Source organism: Syzygium oleosum, unplaced genomic scaffold (assembly GCF_021117445.2).
Source record: "Syzygium oleosum isolate NSW1041296 unplaced genomic scaffold, Sole_v2.1 Sole_v2.07, whole genome shotgun sequence".
NCBI classification, from domain to species: Eukaryota; Viridiplantae; Streptophyta; class Magnoliopsida; order Myrtales; family Myrtaceae; genus Syzygium; species Syzygium oleosum.
In genome coordinates, this window is record NW_026607491.1 from 1711959 (window position 1) to 1732283 (window position 20325).

At 38.2% G+C, this 20325-nt stretch overlaps 1 protein-coding gene across 1 annotated transcript; it reads right to left on the reverse strand.

Moving 5' to 3' along the window:
• Positions 1-12913: 12913 nt before the first annotated feature.
• On the reverse strand, positions 12914-14770 carry LOC130138601 (uncharacterized). Its single transcript, XM_056313074.1, has one exon. It carries the CDS (start codon positions 14768-14770, stop codon positions 12914-12916), a length of 1857 nt encoding a protein of 618 aa, XP_056169049.1.
• Positions 14771-20325: the final 5555 nt, after the last annotated feature.

The window sequence follows — 20325 nt, forward strand, 5'->3', positions numbered from 1 at the left end:
AAATTCTTGGCGTGCTATTCATACGTTGACAATCATTATCCACAAGTAATTACAACTTCCAAAACCACTGGTATGCTCAACCGTCACTCGGTATATTGGCACCCCCATTCGACGCCGTGATTTTTGTGTTATTCTCTTTAGTCTCCAACACTTGGTAAAATTTTAAGACAATTAATCCCCAATGCTCTGTTGATGAGTCACGATACTCAGTGCACATCTCTCGACTGCTAGTCAATATCGATATCCTATCACTGTCGATGACCATAGTACATAGCCATCAATGTCCACACCATACAATTGTCGATTTCCTCTATAACTTGAATCATTTTCACCTATCGATGTCTCCCAATCGATTAAACTCAATCGTCTGTCCATCACAGAGAGTCGACCACTTTATTTTTCGTGTAAACAACTTGACTAGAAAAAAAAAATCATATTAAGTTTAGAAGGCAAGAGGAAATTACTCACTAAAATTTTGAAATTTATTATGTTGTTTGGTACCCATCACTCACTTTCCTCTCATTCCCCTTCTTCCCAAACAAAGCATAAAACAGAGGAGTAAATTAAAAAAAAAAGGAAAATAATACAAATGATCACTGAACTTTGGTCCGATGTGTAATGTTCTCCCTGGACTTTTAATACATTGGTTGTTTTACTTCATGCATCGCATTTCAATACATCGCTTGTTAATTTCTTTTCTTTTCTAGACTAGATTAGGATTAGTTTAGAAATTAAATGGAAAATCACAAAAACTTGTCACATGATCATTAGATATGACATTGAGACCTTTAGGACCAAAATGGTAAATCAAGATTGACCATGTTATAAAACAACCAACTAGTTAGCAGTATCGAAAAGGCGTTAATAGCAATATTAACGTAAGCAAGTCTTGAACCTAGAAAACTCTGGTTACATAGAATCAAGATAAATCTCCCATATCTCGATTGGGTTCTTAATCAACCCATCAATAATGGTTAGTGGCGACTCTTAGATAAAAAAAACTTAGATTAAATAAAAATGCCATGCAAGGTCTGACGATTGGGAGTGTCTCCGTCCTTCGAGAGATGAGCCTTTTGGTTTATCCTTAAAATACCAAAAATATGTAATATATATAAATACTATACTATATATATATTGAATTTATATTAGAAGATAGAAAGAAATTTAAATATATAAATACAAATAGGAATAAATAAATACAAAATTATTGTCATTTTGAATTTTTTATATTATAGTTCAAATATTATTTTGATTCAAATATTACGTTAATTTTATTAATTTAAGAAATTTTTTATTCAAGAAAAATAACTTTTATATTATAGAAATTAGAAATCACATATACTTTTACCCCACCTTCTCTATGAGATAATTTTATCCAAACTATATTATTCTTATTTCTGATTTTATTCTATCTTGGGCATACTTCAAACACAGGACATGATATTTTATCTAGCCAAAGAGTCCGAGACTAATTTTCCTAAGAAATCACTTTCCTCATTCGATCCACAAGGTTTCCTAATCTAGTTGGAAATATATATTAATATTCAAACTTGGGTTTTGCTCTTCATGCCGCTGGTACATAGTGGTGTACCTTTTTTTTTTTTTGGTCATATAGTGGTGTACCTTGCGTGTGCAATAGTTGGGCACAGAAGGTACGACTTATTCGTGATTAAACCTCAAGCAATCCAAGGGCGTTGAAGCCAATTAAATATTGTGGATAAGATTTTGTGAGATTATTTAGCTAGTAATTGTGATGACTAAATATTGTGCGAGTTATAGGGTAAAATTGGAGGTTGGGAAATACTGGGGAATATTACCTAAGAAGTTCTAAAACTATTGCATTTTTACCATCAGTCCTAAACCTTTCAATTGTATCAATTGAGTCATAAACCTTTTTACTTTTTGTCGATTGAATCCAACTGATCAATTTTTGCAGGAGAATGTTGACATAGACGTCGACCATTCTACATGGCACGGCCGGCACTGACATTGACATTTTTTAAATAATTTTTCTTATTTTTTTCTCCTTTCCTTTTTGCCCGTGGTCGCCCTTGCCAGATCATCTAGCGAGGCTGACCCTCACCTAGGCCATGGTGGCCTCGCTAGGTGTAGCCTTGGCCCAAGGAAGTCGGGCTAGGCCCAACAAGCCTTACCCTCGCTTGTGCCGGCGTGGGCAACGCTCGCCCCCCTCGCCCAGCGTTGCTTGGGCCACTGTGATGCCCGGTGAGGTCGACTCTTGTCGGCCACCGCCCGTGACCGGTGGCCATTCATCAACCACCGGCAAAAAGAGTAGCGCTGGTCATTGTTCACGTTAGCGATTTCTAATCAAAATTAGCCAAATTTCCTCAATTGACAAAACGTGAAAATGTTTAAGACTCAATTAGCAGAATTAAAAGGTTTAAAACTGAATTGGTAAATGTGCAATAGGTTTATGACTTTTTAGGTAATTTTCCCGAAATACTGAGTGTTTGAGTTGACTCGAGTGTAGTTATAATATTGTTTGATTTATGGTGGAATCTTATGCCGCTCTCTTCGTGGAGTAAGTCACATCAACTGAACAACGCAAATTTGGTATCCAATTTATTTCCTTTTTCGTTTATTTTATTGTTCAATCGCGTGTTTTTCGCAACACACTTTGCCCTTGCAAGTAAATTCAACTTAGCAGTACAAGAAGAAACACATTTCCTCGGGGGTATTCAAGGAAAACAATCCGGATGAAATCAAACTAAGTTTCATCAGTTTGGTTTTGGTTGGGGGAGTAAAAAGAATAAATCGATTGGTTTGGCTTAGTTTTGGTATACCTTTTCCACATTTTAACAAGAACACTGTTAAACAGCCATGAACATTTCAGCATTTATATTGGTATGGTCATTCATGAAGAATATGTACTAAACGAAGCAACCGATATTGTCTAATTCTTACTTAAAAACATTACTTTTTATTAAAGTTACAACATTGAACTTGCGATACTAATATCAAACCAGTGCAATTGGATGCAATTTGTGCGAGCTTCCCTCGTTTGGTTCAACAAAGTGCACAAAATCCCAGGATATTAGAGCTATTGATTTTTTTGGACACCTAAAAAAATTAAAATTTCACTTAAGGGTGGCTTTTAAGCCATTTTATGAAGTTTCGAAATTTTTGATTTTTTTTATATTTTTTGAAAAAAATTCACCAAATTTCTTATTTTCCCGAAATCTGACTTTTTTTTATTTTCTGGAAATTTTTATGAATTTTTCTGGAATTTTTCAATTTTTATGCATTTTCTGAAAAAAAAAATTTATTGAGATCTCAAAATGTGTTGTAAAGGCCACCAAAAAGAGAGAACAGAGGGAGAATGCATACTGGAAAAGAGAAGCTACAAAAAGTAACTTCTCTTTTTCTTGCCCAAAACTCATTCTGGAATCAAGAATGCATTCTGGAATCAAGTATTTTTAACAAACGCATTTTTATTTCAGAATGCAAAAATTAATCCAGAATCCATTTCGGAAATTTTTTAATAAACGCAATTCTGTTCCGGAATGCATTCTGGAGCAGAATTTCTACTCCAGAATGGATTTCATGCGCACCCTGAACAGCCAGAGTTCACAGGGAAGGACACTTAACAATGTGCAGTAAGAGCAAATAAGCACTTCAATCACATAAAGAAACAAAACAAAGGTGTAAACAAAGTGAGATTCCTACCATGAAATTCTGAATGGACTTTGCCCGTAGGAGCCTCATCTTTTGCCGACTCAGTCTGTCCATCAGGCCACCGATGTATGAGTGGTACCCCCTTCTTTTTGGAACTGTTCGCTCAAGCCAAGATGTACCATCAATAACCAAACCAAGGTGACAAGTTCTCCTCCTTTACTAAGTTGTTGAGCATGCACGTACGGTCGGCAATAAATCGCAGCGTACACCAGCAATTCCACCCATACTTCACTCACGATATCCCATTTGGTCTCCCCAAATTTCCCCAATTCTTTTGCGAGAATACGTGCATAAAAAAGCACGGATTTGCTTCTCTCCTTTCACATCAGCAGGCTTCACTTCTGTAGGAACTGAAAGGAGACTTTGGCAGGCATATTTGTTGGTTATGTTCGTTCTTCTCTCATCAAAGAATTTCTCATTGAAGAACCTGTACGTCTCAGCACAAGTGTCTTGGAACCTTATTTGGCCAATCCCAGCCACTGCAGACATCATGCCAGGTTGTTGATCATAAGATAAAGCATGTAATCTGACAAGACCTTACTGGTTTCACGATGTTGGTTTGTACTTTCATCAGTGTCAGTGTTGTAACAGATTTCGGTGGTAATGTGCCACAGTAAAAGGCTCTCACCATAATAGACATCACAGACAGCTGGAAGCAAGTCTTTGCAATCTCGCCTTGTTTTAGTATTCTCCAGAGCCCATTTACCTCGAGCAGCACATACCTCTTTTATGCTTTCCAAATCATCTGCAAATGATGCCTTCCGTTTCAGCTCATCAAAAATCAGTTCACCTAAATTTCACTGTATTTTTTTACTCGTCCAGACTTCAAGTCATCAAACAATTCTCCCAGAGGGATGAGACTTAGGAGTTCCTCAATCCCTTTTGGCCACTTTCTCAAGCGAGCATCTGTTAGTTTCTCAATCCATTTTGGCCACCTTCTCAGCCGAGATTCTATCAAATTGTACTGGAAGACAGATTTAGACCATCTATCACTTAGTATATGCAATGCAAATGGTGAACTTTCAGATTTGAATTTGAGGAGGAACTCGATGAAGATGCTTCCTTGAAACGAACTTCTACGATGTTTCTCAGATGTCCCGATTTTTGCAATTGTACAGTCAGAGCAAATGATCATACCATATTTTCCACACTCCTGGCCAATAGCTCCAAGGAGCAAGATAAATGTAATCCGTACATCATATTCGTGATAACCATGCTTGTTCAGGACATAGAAACTTGCAAAAGCAGCAACAGTGGAGCCAAATGTGATAGCTCGGAAAATGTACCCTGATGGACAGTGAACAATGGCAGCCTTGGTATAAAGAAGATCATAAAAGAAGTTGAGCTCAGCCTCAATGACCCGAAAAGCATCCTTTGCAGTTCTGCTCCTCCAAAATTGCATGCTATCGTCGCGTACATGGAAACTGAAGATGAGATCCACAAGGAGGCCTTGGAACATTTTGAAGTAAAAAAACGCCTCTTTTATCACTGTTCTTTCGTCCAAAATTTTTTCACCTTCCGCTCTTACAGGAGGGGAGTGATGTTGGGCCGTCGGCAACGGGGCTTTTAGAGGTTGGGTATTAGCTTCCCGAGCAATGTAATCTTCCATGATTTTGGCATAGTTCGGCCCGGGATCAGCAGATGGGAGCAAGGAAGCACGTAATATACGGAAGCTTGCAAGATACAGAGCACGTGTTCGCCCTATATATTTATTGCTTGCTCCAATAAACATGAGGATGGTTGGGACAATTAGCTTGTTACTGGGGTGGGATCGGTAAATCACCAAGCAAGCAATGACTAGATGTAATAAGCGACTAAGCATGCGCCTACCCCACAGCTCATTATCCTCGAGGGCGATAGCAGATTATGGTGTCTGGTCCTCCGAGGTGTAGCAGAAGAAATGGAGCCCAAAAAGTCAAAAGGTCACCAGATACATCAACCTGGGAGTCTGAAGTACCCCCGTTGATTTGGGCTTTGGAAATGAGTTCCAAAGGCATAGACAGCGACCCAGTCGGCAACCAAGTAAGCCGACCACAAGAGAGTCGAGATCCACCAGTTTGACCGCCTCTTTCAATTGGGTGCAAAAAATAGGAGAAAGACTTGCAGAGATAGGCTCGTAAGGATCGCCCCTCGGAGATTGAGTTTCATCCACAACTCCTGGACTTCTGCAAGAATTTTCGTATTTCCCATTTGATCCTCTCTTTCTCACCAGGTCCTGGAAGGAAATGATTTAGTTAGCATGAGCATGATAGAAAGGCAATAATGATTGCATAAATATGCAAAGCCGGAGAACACAATAACAAAAAGGTGACTATTGAGGGCAGAGAGTCGATAAAACCTTGAAATTTATTTGCGATCAGATAGGAGTGGACGCCTTGCTTTATGCAATCGAGTGCGGAGCAATGCCTAGCTGCATAGGCGTTAGAAGTGGCAGGACTCAAGCTGAGGCCAACGTGGAGTAAGAGGAGTCGGCGAGAAACTCGTGGAATATAAATTTAAGGTATGAAAATCAGAGCGCTTTAGCTATTGTTAGTGATGCACATTCTATTCTTTATTGCACGTTCTATTCTTTATCACACTTTATTCCTTATCTTTAGCCTCTCTTCTTCTTCTTCTTCTTCTTCTTTTACTTTTTTTTTTTTTGTTCGGATTCAACCTCTCTTCTCATTCAAGCATCCTCATTGCATGAGTCATTGTTGATTTGAACAATTTTACGGAATCCGAACTCTTGCACTAAAAGATAAAAGAATTGGCACACTTTATTTATTATATTTGTTACACTTGTGGGGGCAAAAAGGAGAAGAAAGGAACAAAAGGCGAGCACTCTTTTTTTCATCTTGTGTGGTGGTGCGAGAGAAGGAAAAGTGGGGCCCAAGGAGTTGTTCAGAGCAAAGAAAACAAAAAAAAAGAAAATAGATAGGGTTCTTCTGGGGCTCCAGACTAATTTGTCCTCCTTTTCCTCAAGTCCAGCCGAACAAAAAAATAAAAACAGAGGAGCGTGGGTCTTTTTTTGATTATTACCACGAAAAATCTTAAATTAATATATCTGTAATAAATTTATCCTTCGTTAGTATCTGTTAAATTTTATTATCAAATTACTTAATTAAATGATACATGACAGTTGACCAATATACCAATTTGGGATTTTACCTTTCGTTTGTCAAAAGTATACTAATTTATGATTTTTTTATTAATTTAATTTAATAGAAGGTAAATTTATCACATATGTACCAGTTTGAGATTTTTCGTGGTATTAACCCTTTTTCTTTTTTCGTGTCTTGAAGAATATGGTCGCACAATGAAGGAAGGTGCGGGTTTCATGAGAGTTGAAGCCGCACAGTAACTTCCTGTTGGCCGTGGGTAAGAGCTGAGGACACACGTGGATTTGTGCTATGAGTTTCTTTTATCCAAATGAGTTGTTTAATTGCGAACAATTGAGGTTTCGGTTTAATCTAGGTGTGGAAAACACTTAAGCATGTGAGTGAGTGATTGTAACTTGAATTCTCCGATTATTAGTAGATTATGTGCTGCTGGCTCTTCTTGTGTATGTAGATATCACTTTTATGGTTTGACATAATCACGAGATGCAATGAGAATATTTTAAAATAAATTCTTCTTTTTACCAGGAATATCATAAGCGTCCATCCCAAGTGATGATTTTAAAATCAATCAAGAGCAACTTGCTTTGATGATCAGAAACAAAAACTTTTCTACTCTGGAGGAGCTTGGGGGGTATTTTTAGCAAAAGAGCATGCTTCGTGCTTTCTGTGAGAAAAATGTGGCATCTTGCCTTGGAATTTCGATGTCTTTTAAGTGATCTATGTACTTCCAAACTTATCAAGCGAGACCTTTGTGACATGTAAGTTATCAGTTAAAGCAACGACGTCTCTGACTCTTTTGTTTAAGAAGTTTAACATATTAAAATAAGTTCGTTCAAAATATAGAAAATTCATAGGACAGTGTCATAGAATAAGTAACGGATCAGGCAGAGTATATAATAGGACCTTACTAAGAGGACAGTGCCGTTATTTCTGATTAATAACCGTGCAATAGTGACCACATATTTATTTCACAAGTCCATGGCAACCGATTGGGACTTGTGAAGGAATTTAGATATAATTTTACGAGATACACATTCCTTATTTACTTCAACAATGGAAACTAAAGAAAAAAAAAAGGATAACAGCACATCTAATCTCCGTGAATGTATAATCCCTTTGTTTTTATTAATTTGTTCAACTTCGTTAATGGAACTTTTTTTGTCGATGCAGTTTTGAAGTAATATGTTTTTTTCTCAAATTGATCATCACATTAAAAAAGTATATGAAAATTCCGAAGTGGTCGATTAGTCACCATTAAATGGTGAAGGGGTGTTGATGTGGCATCCTATGTTGCCTTGAAATTTTTTAAAAAAATGATATGTGCATTAAAAGTTCTAAAACTGTTATGAAAGTGCAATTAAGTTCTAAAACATACAAAAATTGCAATCGAGTCCTAAAACTTGTCAAATCGGTGCAATCGAGTCATTCCATTAAATCCATCCAACTTAATTAACGAAAAATACTGACGTGACTTTTTTTAAATATTTCCTCTCTCATACATGCCGATGACGTGGCTAAAATGATGTTGTTTTGATTCGAATTTGATTTTTAATACAAATTTTATTTAAATTAAATTTAAAAAAAAGCTAAATTTAAAAATAAAAAATAAAAATAATAATAATAATAAAAAGAAGAAGAAGAAGATAAAATTGTTGAGAGCCGCTGCCACCCAACCATCGCCCGCAAGGGCCGGCCATTGCGGGCGATGGTGGGGCGGCGGCGGCGAGGGTCGTGTAAGCCCTCGCTGCTTGATTCTTATCACTTCGATTTGTTTCTTATTATTTGAATATTATCACTTTAATTTGTTTCTTCATATGTCAACCGTTTCAATTTGGTTATTATGATTTTGTATCTCAATTTAAGCTTACAATGAAGAATTATAGAAATCTCAAAAAAAAAGAAAAAAAGAAAGTTGGGTCAAGATTTGAAACCGGTTGACCAAGTTTACCGGTTTCCTCCACAAAATCTTGTGGCTGAGGTCTGACCGTCATTCCGTCATTCTACGGACTCAGCATTTTCCTATATAATATTCAAACAAGAAAAATAAAGTACCAATTCCTTGTTTTATGTCTTTCTCTTTAGATGTTTATTAAAATTTATTTATAATGCAACTTCTCAATTACAGAAGAATTTGATTAAAATAATTATCTATGTTATTATTCTTTTCGAGCCGGGGCACGGGTTCAACACTAGTTAGCACAAACCTATCAACCACAATCTCCTTTTAAATTAGCTTTTTTGGAATTTTCAAACTCTTCCATTTTCAAAAGTTTAATTTTCAACAACATTATCTGCTCCTCCCGCGTATCTTTCAGTATCACCATGAGGCAACTGCTCTTTCTCACGTTGAAGTCTTCTTACGTTTTCATCCAACAACGCATCTGAAGATGACCCGTGAACCAGCATTCAGAGCTGAATCATCACCCTCGAGTTGTTCTCCGATCAAAGCTTTCCTCGCAGTACCGAATCCTCAGGTCGTCCACCTCCTCCTTGTCAGCAGTGCGGCGACATTTTCCCTCGGGATCGCGATGACGGTCGAATGGTCTCTACACGCGAAGCGCCAACCTGGGTACGAGTGGTTGGTCTATTTGGCTGCACTTGTGGTTACCCTTCCGATCCTGGCCTGGACGGTCCTCATTCTCTCCACCGCTTTCTTGTGCGGCAGGGCTCGGAGTCCAGGGAGATCGAGAGTGACCGGTTCGCCCTGTTCAATCTCATCAAGGCAACGGAGCGAGGTCAGAGATGAGGAGGCGAAGCACGAAGAGATTTGCTCATCTGATCACGAGCAAGGGCTAGTGCAAAGTGAAGCAAGCCATATGCAAAACGAGGGTTTTGGTGATCATGCTCATGCTCACGGTTTGACGACTACCACGAACGATTCTCGGATTCCTTCTAATTCCTCGAGGACTGCGCTGGATGGTAAGATTGCTTTCGAAAGAACGTTGTCTTTGCCGTCGATCGGCAATGCACTCGAGTACGAAGACATCGAGCGAAGGTTGAGCTCTCGTTTGTAATGGAACGTTCTTGTTTGTTCGCTCAAGTGATTTAAGTTGGTGCCATCTTCTCTTTTTTTACATTTATTTGCTTCGCTGTGGTTGTCAAGTTTGATTTGGCATGATTGGACTCGAAGATTATAATCTTCTGCATTTGGCATGATCACTGAATTTTGGTTTGATGTGTAATGTTATCCCTGAACTTTTGATACATTGGTTGTTTTACTTCACCCATCGCTTTTCAATACATCACTTGTTAATTTCTTTTCTTTTCTAGACTAGATTAGGATTAGTTTAGAAATTAAATGGAAAATCACAAAAACATGTCGCATGATCATTAGATATGACATTGCGACTTTTAGGATCAAAATGGTAAATCAAGATTGACCATGTTATAAAACAACCAACTAGTTAGCATTATCGAAAAGGCATTAATAGCAATATTAACGTAAGCAAGTCTTGAACCTAGAAAACTCTGGTTACATGGATCGAGATAAATCTCCCATATCTCGATTGGGTTCTTAATCGACCCATCAATAATGGCTAGTGGCGACTCCTAGATAAAAAACTTAGATTAAATAAAAATGACATGCAAGGTATGACGATTGGGAGTGTCTCCGTCCTTGGACAGATGAGCCTTTTGGTTTATCCTTAAAATACCAAAAATATGTAATAAATATAAATATTATATATATGTATATATTGAATTTATATTAGAAGATAGAAATAAATTTAAATATATAAATACAAATAGGAATAAATAAATACAAAATTGTTGTTATTTTGAATTTTTTATATTATAGTTCAAATATTATTTTGATTCAACTATTACGTTAATTTTATTAATTTAATAAATTTTTTATTCAAGAAAAATAACTTTTATAGTATAGAAATTAGAAATCACATATACTTTTACCCCACCTTCTCCATTAGATAATTTTATCCAAGTTATATTATTCTTATATCTGATTTTATTCTATCTTGGACAAACTCCAAACACAGGACATGATATTTTATCTAGCCAAAGAGTCCGAGACTAATTTTCCTGAGAAATCACTTTCCTCATTCGATCCACAAGGTTTCTAATCTAGTTGGAAATATATATTAATATTCAAGCTTGGGTTTTGGTCTTCATGCCGTTGGTACATAGTGGTGTACCTTTTTGTTTTTTGGTCATATAGTGGTGTACCTTGCATGTGCAATAGTTGGGCACTGAAGATACGGCTTATTCGTGATTAAACCCTGAAGCAATCCAAGGGCATTGAAGCCAATTAAATATTGTGGATAAGATTTTGTGAGATTATTTAGCTAGTAATTGTGATGACTATATATTGTGCAAGTTATAGGGTAAAATTGGAGGTTGGGAAATACTGGGGAATATTACCTAAGAAGTTCTAAACCTATTGCATTTTTACCATCAGTCCTAAACCTTTTAATTATACTAATTGAGTCATAAACATTTTTACTTTTTGTCGATTGAGTCCATCTAGCCAATTTTGGCAGGAGAATATTGACGTGGACGTCGGTCATCCTACGTGGCACGGCCAGCGCTGACATGGACATTTTTAAAATAATTTTTCTTATTTTTTCCCCTTTCCTTTTTGCCCATGGTTGCCTTGCCAGATCATCTGGCAAGGCCGACCCTCACCTAGGCCATGGCGGCCTCGCTAGGTGTAGCCTTGGCCCAGGGAAGTCGGGCTAGACCCAACGAGCCTGACCCTTGCTTGTGGTGGCGTGGGCAACTCTTGCCCCCCTCGCCCAGTGTTGCTTGGGCCACGGTGATGCCCGGCAAGGTCGACCCTCGTCGGCCACCGCCCGTGGCCGGTGGCCATTCGTCAGCCACCGGCAAAAAGAGTAGGGAAAAAAAAAAGAAAGGAAAAATAGAAAAGAAAAATCAGAAAAATTATTTAAAAATAAAAAAATTTATTAAAAATGTCCACGTTAGCGCTGGTCATCGTTCACGTTAGCGATTTCTAGTCAAAATTGGCCAGATTGCCTCAATTGGCACAACGTGAAAATGTTTAAGATTCAATTAGCACAATTGAAAGGTTTAGGATTGAATTGGTAAATGTGCAATAAGTTTGTGACTTTTTGGGTAATTTTCATGAAATACTGAGTGTTTGAGTTGACTTGAGTATAGTTATAATATCGTTTGATTTATGGTGGAATCTTATGCTGCTCTCTCCATGGAGTAAGTTACATCAACTTAACAACGCAAATTTGATATCCAATTTATTTTCTTTTTTCGTTTATTTTATTGTTCGATCATGTGTTTTTCGCAACACTTTGCCCTTGCAAGTAAATTCAACTTAGCCGTACAAGAAGAAACACATTTCCTTTGGGGTATTCAAGGAAAACAATCCGGACGAAATCAAACCAAGTTTCATCAGTTTGGTTTTGGTTGGGGGAGTAAAAAGAATAAATCAATTGGTTTGGCTTAGTTTTGGTATACCTTTTCCGCATTTTAACAAGAACACTGTTAAACAGCCATGATCATTGCAGCATTTATATTGGTATGGTCATTCATATGAAGAATATGTACTAAACGAAGCAACCGATATTTTCTAATTCATACTTAAAAACATTACTTTCTATTAAAGTGACAACATTGAACTTGCGATACTAGTATCAAACCACTGTAATTGGATGCAATTTGTGCGAGCTTCCCTCGTTTGATTCAACAAAGTGCACAGAATCCCAGGATATTAGAGCTATTGAACAGCCAGAGTTCACAGGGAAGGACGCTTAACAATGTGCAGTAAGAGCAAATAAGCACTTCAATCACATAAAGAAACAAAACAAAGGTGTAAACAAAGTGAGATTCCTACCATGAAATTCTGAATGGACTTTGCACGTAGGAGCCTCATCTTTTGCCGACTCGGACTGTCCATCAGGCCACCGATGTATGAGTTGTACCCCCTTCTTTTTGGAACTGTTCGCTCAAGCCAAGATGTACCATCAATAACCAAACCAAGGTGACAAGTTCTCCTCCTTTACTAAGTTGTTGAACATGCACGTACGGTCGGCAATGAATCGCAGCGTACGCCAGCAATTCCACCCATACTTCACTCACGATATCCCATTGGTCTCCCAAATTTCCCCAATTCTTTTTCGAGAATACATGCATCAAAAAGCACGGATTTGCTTCTCTCCTTTCACATCAGCAGGCTTCACTTCTGTAGGAACTGAAAGGAGACTTTGGCAGGCATATTTGTTGGTTATGTTCGTTCTTCTCTCATCAAAGAATTTCTCATTGAAGAACCTGTCCGTCTCAGCACAAGTGTCTTGGAGCCTTATTTGGCCAATTCCAGCCACTGCAGACATCATGCCAGGTTGTTTGATCATAAGATAAAGCATGTAATCTGACAAGAACTTACTGGTTTCACGGTGTTGGTTTGTACTTTCATCAGTGTCAGTGTTGTAATAGATTTCGGTGGTAATGTGCCACAGTAAAAGGCTCTCACCATAATCGACATCACAAACAGCTGGAAGCAAGTCTTTGCAATCTCGCCTTGTTTTAGTATTCTTCAGAGCCCATTTACCTCGAGCAGCACGTACCTCTTTTATGCTTTCCAAATCATCTGCAAATGATGCCTTCCGTTTCAGTTCATCAAAAATCAGTTCACCTAATTTTTCACTGTATTTTTTTACTCGTCCAGACTTCAAGTCATCAAACAATTCTCCCAGATGGATGAGACTTAGGAGTTCCTCAATCCCTTTTGGCCACTTTCTCAAGCGAGCGTCTGTCAGTTTCTCAATCCATTTTGGCCACCTTCTCAGCCGAGATTCTATCAAATTGTACTGGAAGACAGATTTAGACCATCTATCACTTAGTATATGCAATGCAAATGGTGAACTTTCAGATTTGAATTTGAGGAGGAACTCGATGAAGATGCTTCCGTGAAACGAACTTCTACGATGTTTCTCAGATGTCCCGATTTTTGCAATTGTCCAGTCAGAGCAAATGATCATACCATATTTTCCACACTCCTGGCCAATAGCTTCAAGGAGCAAGATATATGTAATCCGTACATCATATTCGTGAAAACCATGCTTGTTCAGGACATAGAAACTTGCAAAAGCAGCAACAGTGGAGCCAAATGTGATAGCTCGGAAAATGTACCCTGATGGACAGTGAACAATGGCAGCCTTGGTATAAAGAAGATCATAAAAGAAGTTGAGCTCAGCCTCAATGACCCGAAAAGCATCCTTTGCAGTTCTGCTCCTGCAAAATTGCATGCTATCGTCGCGTACATGGAAGCTGAAGATGAGATCCACAAGGGGGCCTTGGAACATTCTGAAGTGAAAAAACGCCTCTTTTATCACTGTTCTTTCGTCCAAAATTTTTTCACCTTCCGCTCTTACATGAGGGGAGTGATGTTGGGCCGTCGGCAACGGGGCTTTTAGAGGTTGGATATTAGCTTCCCGAGCAATGTAATCTTCCATGATTTTGGCATAGTTCGGCCCGGGATCAGCAGATGGGAGCAAGGAACCACGTAATATACGGAAGCTTGCAAGATACAGAGCACGTGTTCGCCCTATATATTTATTGCTTGCTCCAATAAACATGAGGATGGTTGGGACAATTAGCTTGTTACTGGGGTGGGATCGGTAAATCACCAAGCAAGCAATGACTAGATGTAATAAGAGACTAAGCATGTGCCTACCCCACAGCTCATTATCCTCGAGGGCGATTGCAGTTATGGTGTCTGGTCCTCCGAGGTGTAGCAGAAGAAATGGAGCCCCAAAAGCCAAAAGGTCACCAGATACATCAACCTGGGAGTCTGAAGTACCCCCATTGATTTGGGCTTTGGAAATGAGTCCAAAGGCATAGACAGCGACCCAGTCGGCAACTAAGTAAGCCGACCACAAGAGAGTCGAGATCCACCAGTTTGACCGCCTCTTTCGAATGGGTGCAAAAAATAGGAGAAAGACTTGCAGAGATAGGCTCGTAAGGATCGCCCCTCGGAGATTGAGTTTCATCCATAACTTCTGGACTTCTGCAAGAATTTTTGTATGTCCCACTTGATCCTCACTTTCTCACCAGATCCTGGAAGGAAATGATTTAGTTAGCATGAGCATGACAGAAAGGCAACAATGATTGCATAAATATGCAAAGCCGGAGAACACAATAACAAAAAGGTGACTATTGAGACTGAGAGTCGATAATACCTTGAAATTTATTTACGATCAGATAGGATTAGACGCCTTGCTTTATGGAAACGAGTGCTGAGCAATGCGTAGTTATATAGGAGTTAGAAGTGGCAGGACTCAAGCTGAGGTTAGTGTGGAGTATGAGGAGTTGGCAAGAAGCTCGTGGAATGTAAATTTAAAGCATGAAAATCAGAGCGCTTTCGCTATTGTTAGTGATGCACATTCTATTCTTTATCACACTTTATTCCTTATTTTTAACCTCTCTTCTTCTTCTTCTTTCACTTCTTTTTTTTTTTTGTTCGGATTCAACCTCTCTTATCATTCAAGCATCGTCATTGCATGAGTCATTGTTGATTTGAACCATTTTACGGAGTCCGAACTCTTGCACTAAAAGATAAAAGATTTGGCTCACTTTGTTTATTATATTTGTTACGCTTGTGGGGTCAAAAAGCAGAAGAAAGGAACAAAAGGCAAGCACTCCTTTCTTCATCTTGTGTGGTGGTGCAAGAGAAGGAAAAGTGGGGCACATGGAGTTGCTCAGAGCAAAGAAAACAAAAAAAAAAAAAATAGATAGGGTTCCTCTAGGACTCTAGACTAGGTTGTCCTCCTTTTCCTTAAGTCCAGCCGCACAAAAAAAATAAAATGGAGGAGACTGGTTTTTTTTCGGATTATTATCGCGAAAAACCTTAAATTGATATATCTGTAATAAATTTACCTTCCGTTAATATCTGTTAAATTTTATTATCAAATTACTTAGTTAAATGACACATGACAGTTGACGAATATACCGATTTAGGATTTTACCTTTCATTTGTCCATTGTATACTAGTTTTGTGATTTTTTTTATTAATTTAATTTAATTTAGGGTAAATTTATCACATGTATACCAGTTTAAGATTTTTCGTGATATTAACCCTTCTTTTTTTTCGTGTCTTGAAGAATATGGTCGCACAATGAAGGAAGTGTGGGTTTCGTGAGAGTTGAAGCCGCACAATAGCTTCCTGTTGGCCATGGGTAAGAGCTAAGGACACACGTGGATTTGTGCTATGAGTTTCTTTTATCCAAATGAGTTGTTTAATTGCAAACAATTGAGGTTTGGGTTTAATTTAGTTGTAGAAAATACTCGAGGATGTGAGTGAGTGATTGTAACTTGAATTCTCCGATTATCAATGGATTATGTTATGCTGGCTCTTCCCGTGTATGTACGTACCACTTCTATGGTTTGACATAATTACAAGATGCGATGAGAATATCTTAAAATAAATTCTTCCTTTTACCAGGAGTATCATAAGCGTCCATCCCAAGTGATGATTTTAAAATCAATCAAGAGCGACTTGCTTTGATGACCCGAAACAAAACCTTTTCTACTCTGGAGGAGCTTGGAGGGGTATTTTTACCAAAAGAGTTCGTGCTTTTTGTGAGAAAAATGTGGTATCTTGCCTTGGAATTCTGGTGTCTTTTAAGTGATCAATGTACTTCCAAACTTATCAAGCGAGACCTTTGTGACATATAAGTTATCGGTTAAAGCAACGACGTCTTGGACTCCTTTTTTTTAAGAAGTTTAACATATTAAAAAAAAATCGTTCAAAATATAGAAAATTCATAGGACAGTGTCATAGAATAAGTAACGGATCAGGCAGAGTATATAATAATCAAACAAGAAACATAAAGTACCAATTCCTTGTTTTATGTCTTTCTCTTTGGATGTTTTTTAAAATTTATTTATAATGCAACTTCTCAATTACAGAAGAATTTGATTAAAATAATTATCTATGTTATTATTCATTTCGAGCCGGGGCACGGGTTCAACACTAGTTAGCACAAACCTATCAACCACAATCTCCTCTTCAATTAGATTTTTTGGAATTTTCAAACTCTTTCATTTTCAAAAGTTTAATTTTTCAACAACATTATCTGCTCCTCCCGCGTATCTTTCAGTATCACCATGAGGCAAGTGCTCTTTCTCACGTTGAAGTCTTCTTACGTTTTCATCCATCAATGCATCTGAAGATGACCCGAGAACCAGCATTCAGAGCTAACTCATCACCGTCGGGGTGTTCTCCGATCAGAGCTTTCCTCGCAGTACCGAATCCTCGAGTCGTCCACCTCCTCGTCATCAGCAGCGCGGCGACATTTTCCCTCCGGATCGCGATGACGGTCGAATGGTCTCTCCACGCGAAGCGCCATCCCGGGTACGAGTGGTTGGTCTATTTGGCTGCACTTGTTGTTACCCTTCCGATCCTGGCCTGGACGGTCCTCATTCTCTGCGCCGCTTTCTTGTGCGGCGGGGCTCGGAGTCCAGGGAGATCGAGAGTGGCCGGTTCGCCCAGTTCAATCTCATCAAGGCCACGGCGTGAGGTCGGGGACGAGGAGGCGAAGCACAAAGAGATTTGCTCATCTGATCACGAGCAAGGCTTAGTGCAAAGCGAAGCTAGCGATATGCAAAACGAGGGTTTCGGTGATCATGTTCGTGCTTCTGGTTCGACAACTACCGTGAACGGTTCTCGGGTTCCATCTAATTCCTCGAGGACCGCAGTGGATGGTAAGACTGCTTTCGAAAGAACGTTGTCCTTGCCGTCGATCGGCAATGCACGTGAGTACGAAGACATCGAGCGCAGGTTGAGCTCTCGTTTGTAATGGAACGTTCTTGTTTGTTCGCTCAAGTGATTTAAGTTGGTGCCATCTTCTCTTTTTTGACATTTATTTGCTTCGCTGTGGTTGTCAAGTTTGATTTGGCATGATCGGACTCGAAGATTGTAATCTTCTGCTGTTTAATCTAATTTACTACATTGTATTATGTTTCATAGTCGTATATGAACTATTGTGAAAATTAAACTCATCATTTGTAATTTCCTAGCCAATATGGGAATAAACAAGAGAAACTCTTACCAACATAGATACGAAAAAATGTGAGCCTGAAAATGCAATATTTCCTAACATCTGGTAAGACATTTTTAAGTGCTTCTTGCTTTTTTTAAAATTTTTGGTTCCTGAATTTTCCTTTTATTTAATGCGAAACAACTAAAAATTTTCGAATCACATTTATTGAAATGTAACTTTATATGTAATTTTCAGAACTTAGAATAATTATCTTTATATTAAATTGTTGGAAAATTTTGAATTTTCTTTTAGAAAAAAGCCAATCGATCAGCCTAATAATAAAGATAGCAACTGGAGCTTTACGGTAGTTCAACATTGATTTCTTTTTTCTTTCTCTTCAAGTTTTTTTTATGGTTTCCTTTGGACCTTTGTAGAGTATCTAAACAAAAAATTAATAATAAAGAGCGCTAAGCCATGTCAAAAACGATAAAATAAGTAAATGAGAATATAAAAGTATTGGCGAATATTAAAACTTAAGTGACAAATGAGGTGAATCTCGCAATGGAGCAACTTTGCTTGTTGTAGCGCTCGCTGCTTACATAAGTAAAAGGGGAAAAGTGTCACAAAAAAAAAAGGGTCCTAAATCTATTATATTGATGCCAATTTAGTCTTAAATCTTTTACATTTGTACCAATCGAGTCCATTTAGCCAATTTTAATCGCAAATTACTGAAGTAGACACCGATAGTGCCACGTAGGATAGTTGGCAATGACCACCCAGAAATCGGACCACCCGAGGACATTATCATATTGGACTAATTAACAGTATTCATATCTTAACTTATTAGACAAAAACCGTAAAACGGTAAATTAAAATATCAATTAATGGAACCCAAGCCACCAGAAGAAAAAAATTAAGTTGAGACCTCATTATCCATGATTTCAAAGAGCAAGAGACCACTAACTACCCACGATGGAGTCGGTTCTTCTTCTACTCTGTACCTTGCGACAACGGGGGACTAGGGTTTTGACGTAAGTGTTGATCATCTTTGATCGAAGGGCTTGAGGTCGATGGGGAACTCCGTGACAATGAGCCAATACTCATAGTGGCAGCCATCGAGGAGTATCGTCTCCTTAGGAAGGCGGTTGCTCTAGGTGGACAACGGGTCCTTCAGGGGCGAGTAGCGAGACCTGGGGGTTTTGGATGAGTCGGGTCTGGGTTTTGGCAAGCATGAGGCGTTGAGCAGAGGAATGGAGAGGCGAGAGCGAGAAGATGAAGGTGCAATTGGGGGAAGGAGCGTTCGAGAAGGAGTGATTTTTGGTCGTTTTCTTTTTGTTAGATTAGAAAAAGTGGGTTCAAAGAGGAGAGAGAAGAGTTAGGCGGCCATTTCAAAATTTGTAATAAAACTGTTGTGCATTTATGATTCTCAACTCTAGCTTTTACAAGGTTCTTTTGTATTTATAATTACAATACTTTGCCACTTGTCGAACCATAAGTGGCTCAACTGGATAAATGCGCGCACGTCCACGATTGACGTGGCGTTTTGATACCGCTGAATATTTTCCTTAATCGTACAATTATAATGAAAATGGTGGGTAGTTATAGACCATTAACCACAATTATAGCAAGCAGTCACCATATTTGAACGCAGTTACAAATGCACACCCTCTGAAATTCTTGGCGTGCTATTCGTACTTTGACAATCATTATCCACAAGTAATTACAACTTCCAAAGCCCCTGGTATGCTCAACCGTCACTCGGTATTTTGGCACCTCCATTCGACACCGTGATTTATGTGTTATTCTCTTTAATCTGTAACACCTGGTAAATTTTTAAGACAGTTAATCTCGAGTGCTCTGCTGATGAGTCACGATACTCAGTGCGCATCTCTCGACTGCTAGTCAATATCGATATCCTATCATCGTCGATAACCATAGTACATAGCCATCAATGACCACACCATACAATTGTCGATTTCCTCTATAACTTGAATCATTTTCACCTATCGATGTCTCCCAATCGATTAAACTCAATCGTCTGTCCATCACAGAGAGTCGACCATTTTTTTTTTCGTGTAAACAACTTGACTAGAAAAAAAAATCATATTAAGTTTAGAAGGCAAGAGGAAATTACTCACTAAAATTTTGAAATTTATTATGTTGTTTGGTACCCATCACTCGCTTTCCTCTCATTCCCTTTCTTCCCAAACAAAGCATTAAACCGAGGAGTAAATTAAAAAACAAAAGAAAATAACATAAATGATCTCTGAACTTTAGTATGATATCACGTGGACTTTTGATTTTTGGAAGGATAATATTGACTATTTTTATATAATTCAAGGATTAAGTTGAACATGTACCAAACGTCTAGGAATCATATTGAATAAATTAAAAATTCAAAGACCATATTATACATTAGGTTAAAGTTTATGGATCATATTAAATAAATTAAATATTCATGGATCACGTTACACATTAAACAAAAATTCGGGATGATTCGTGTCATTATAAAAAAAAAAAGAGAAATTCAGCTTCACAAACATGCGCGGAGTCAATTTTTCATT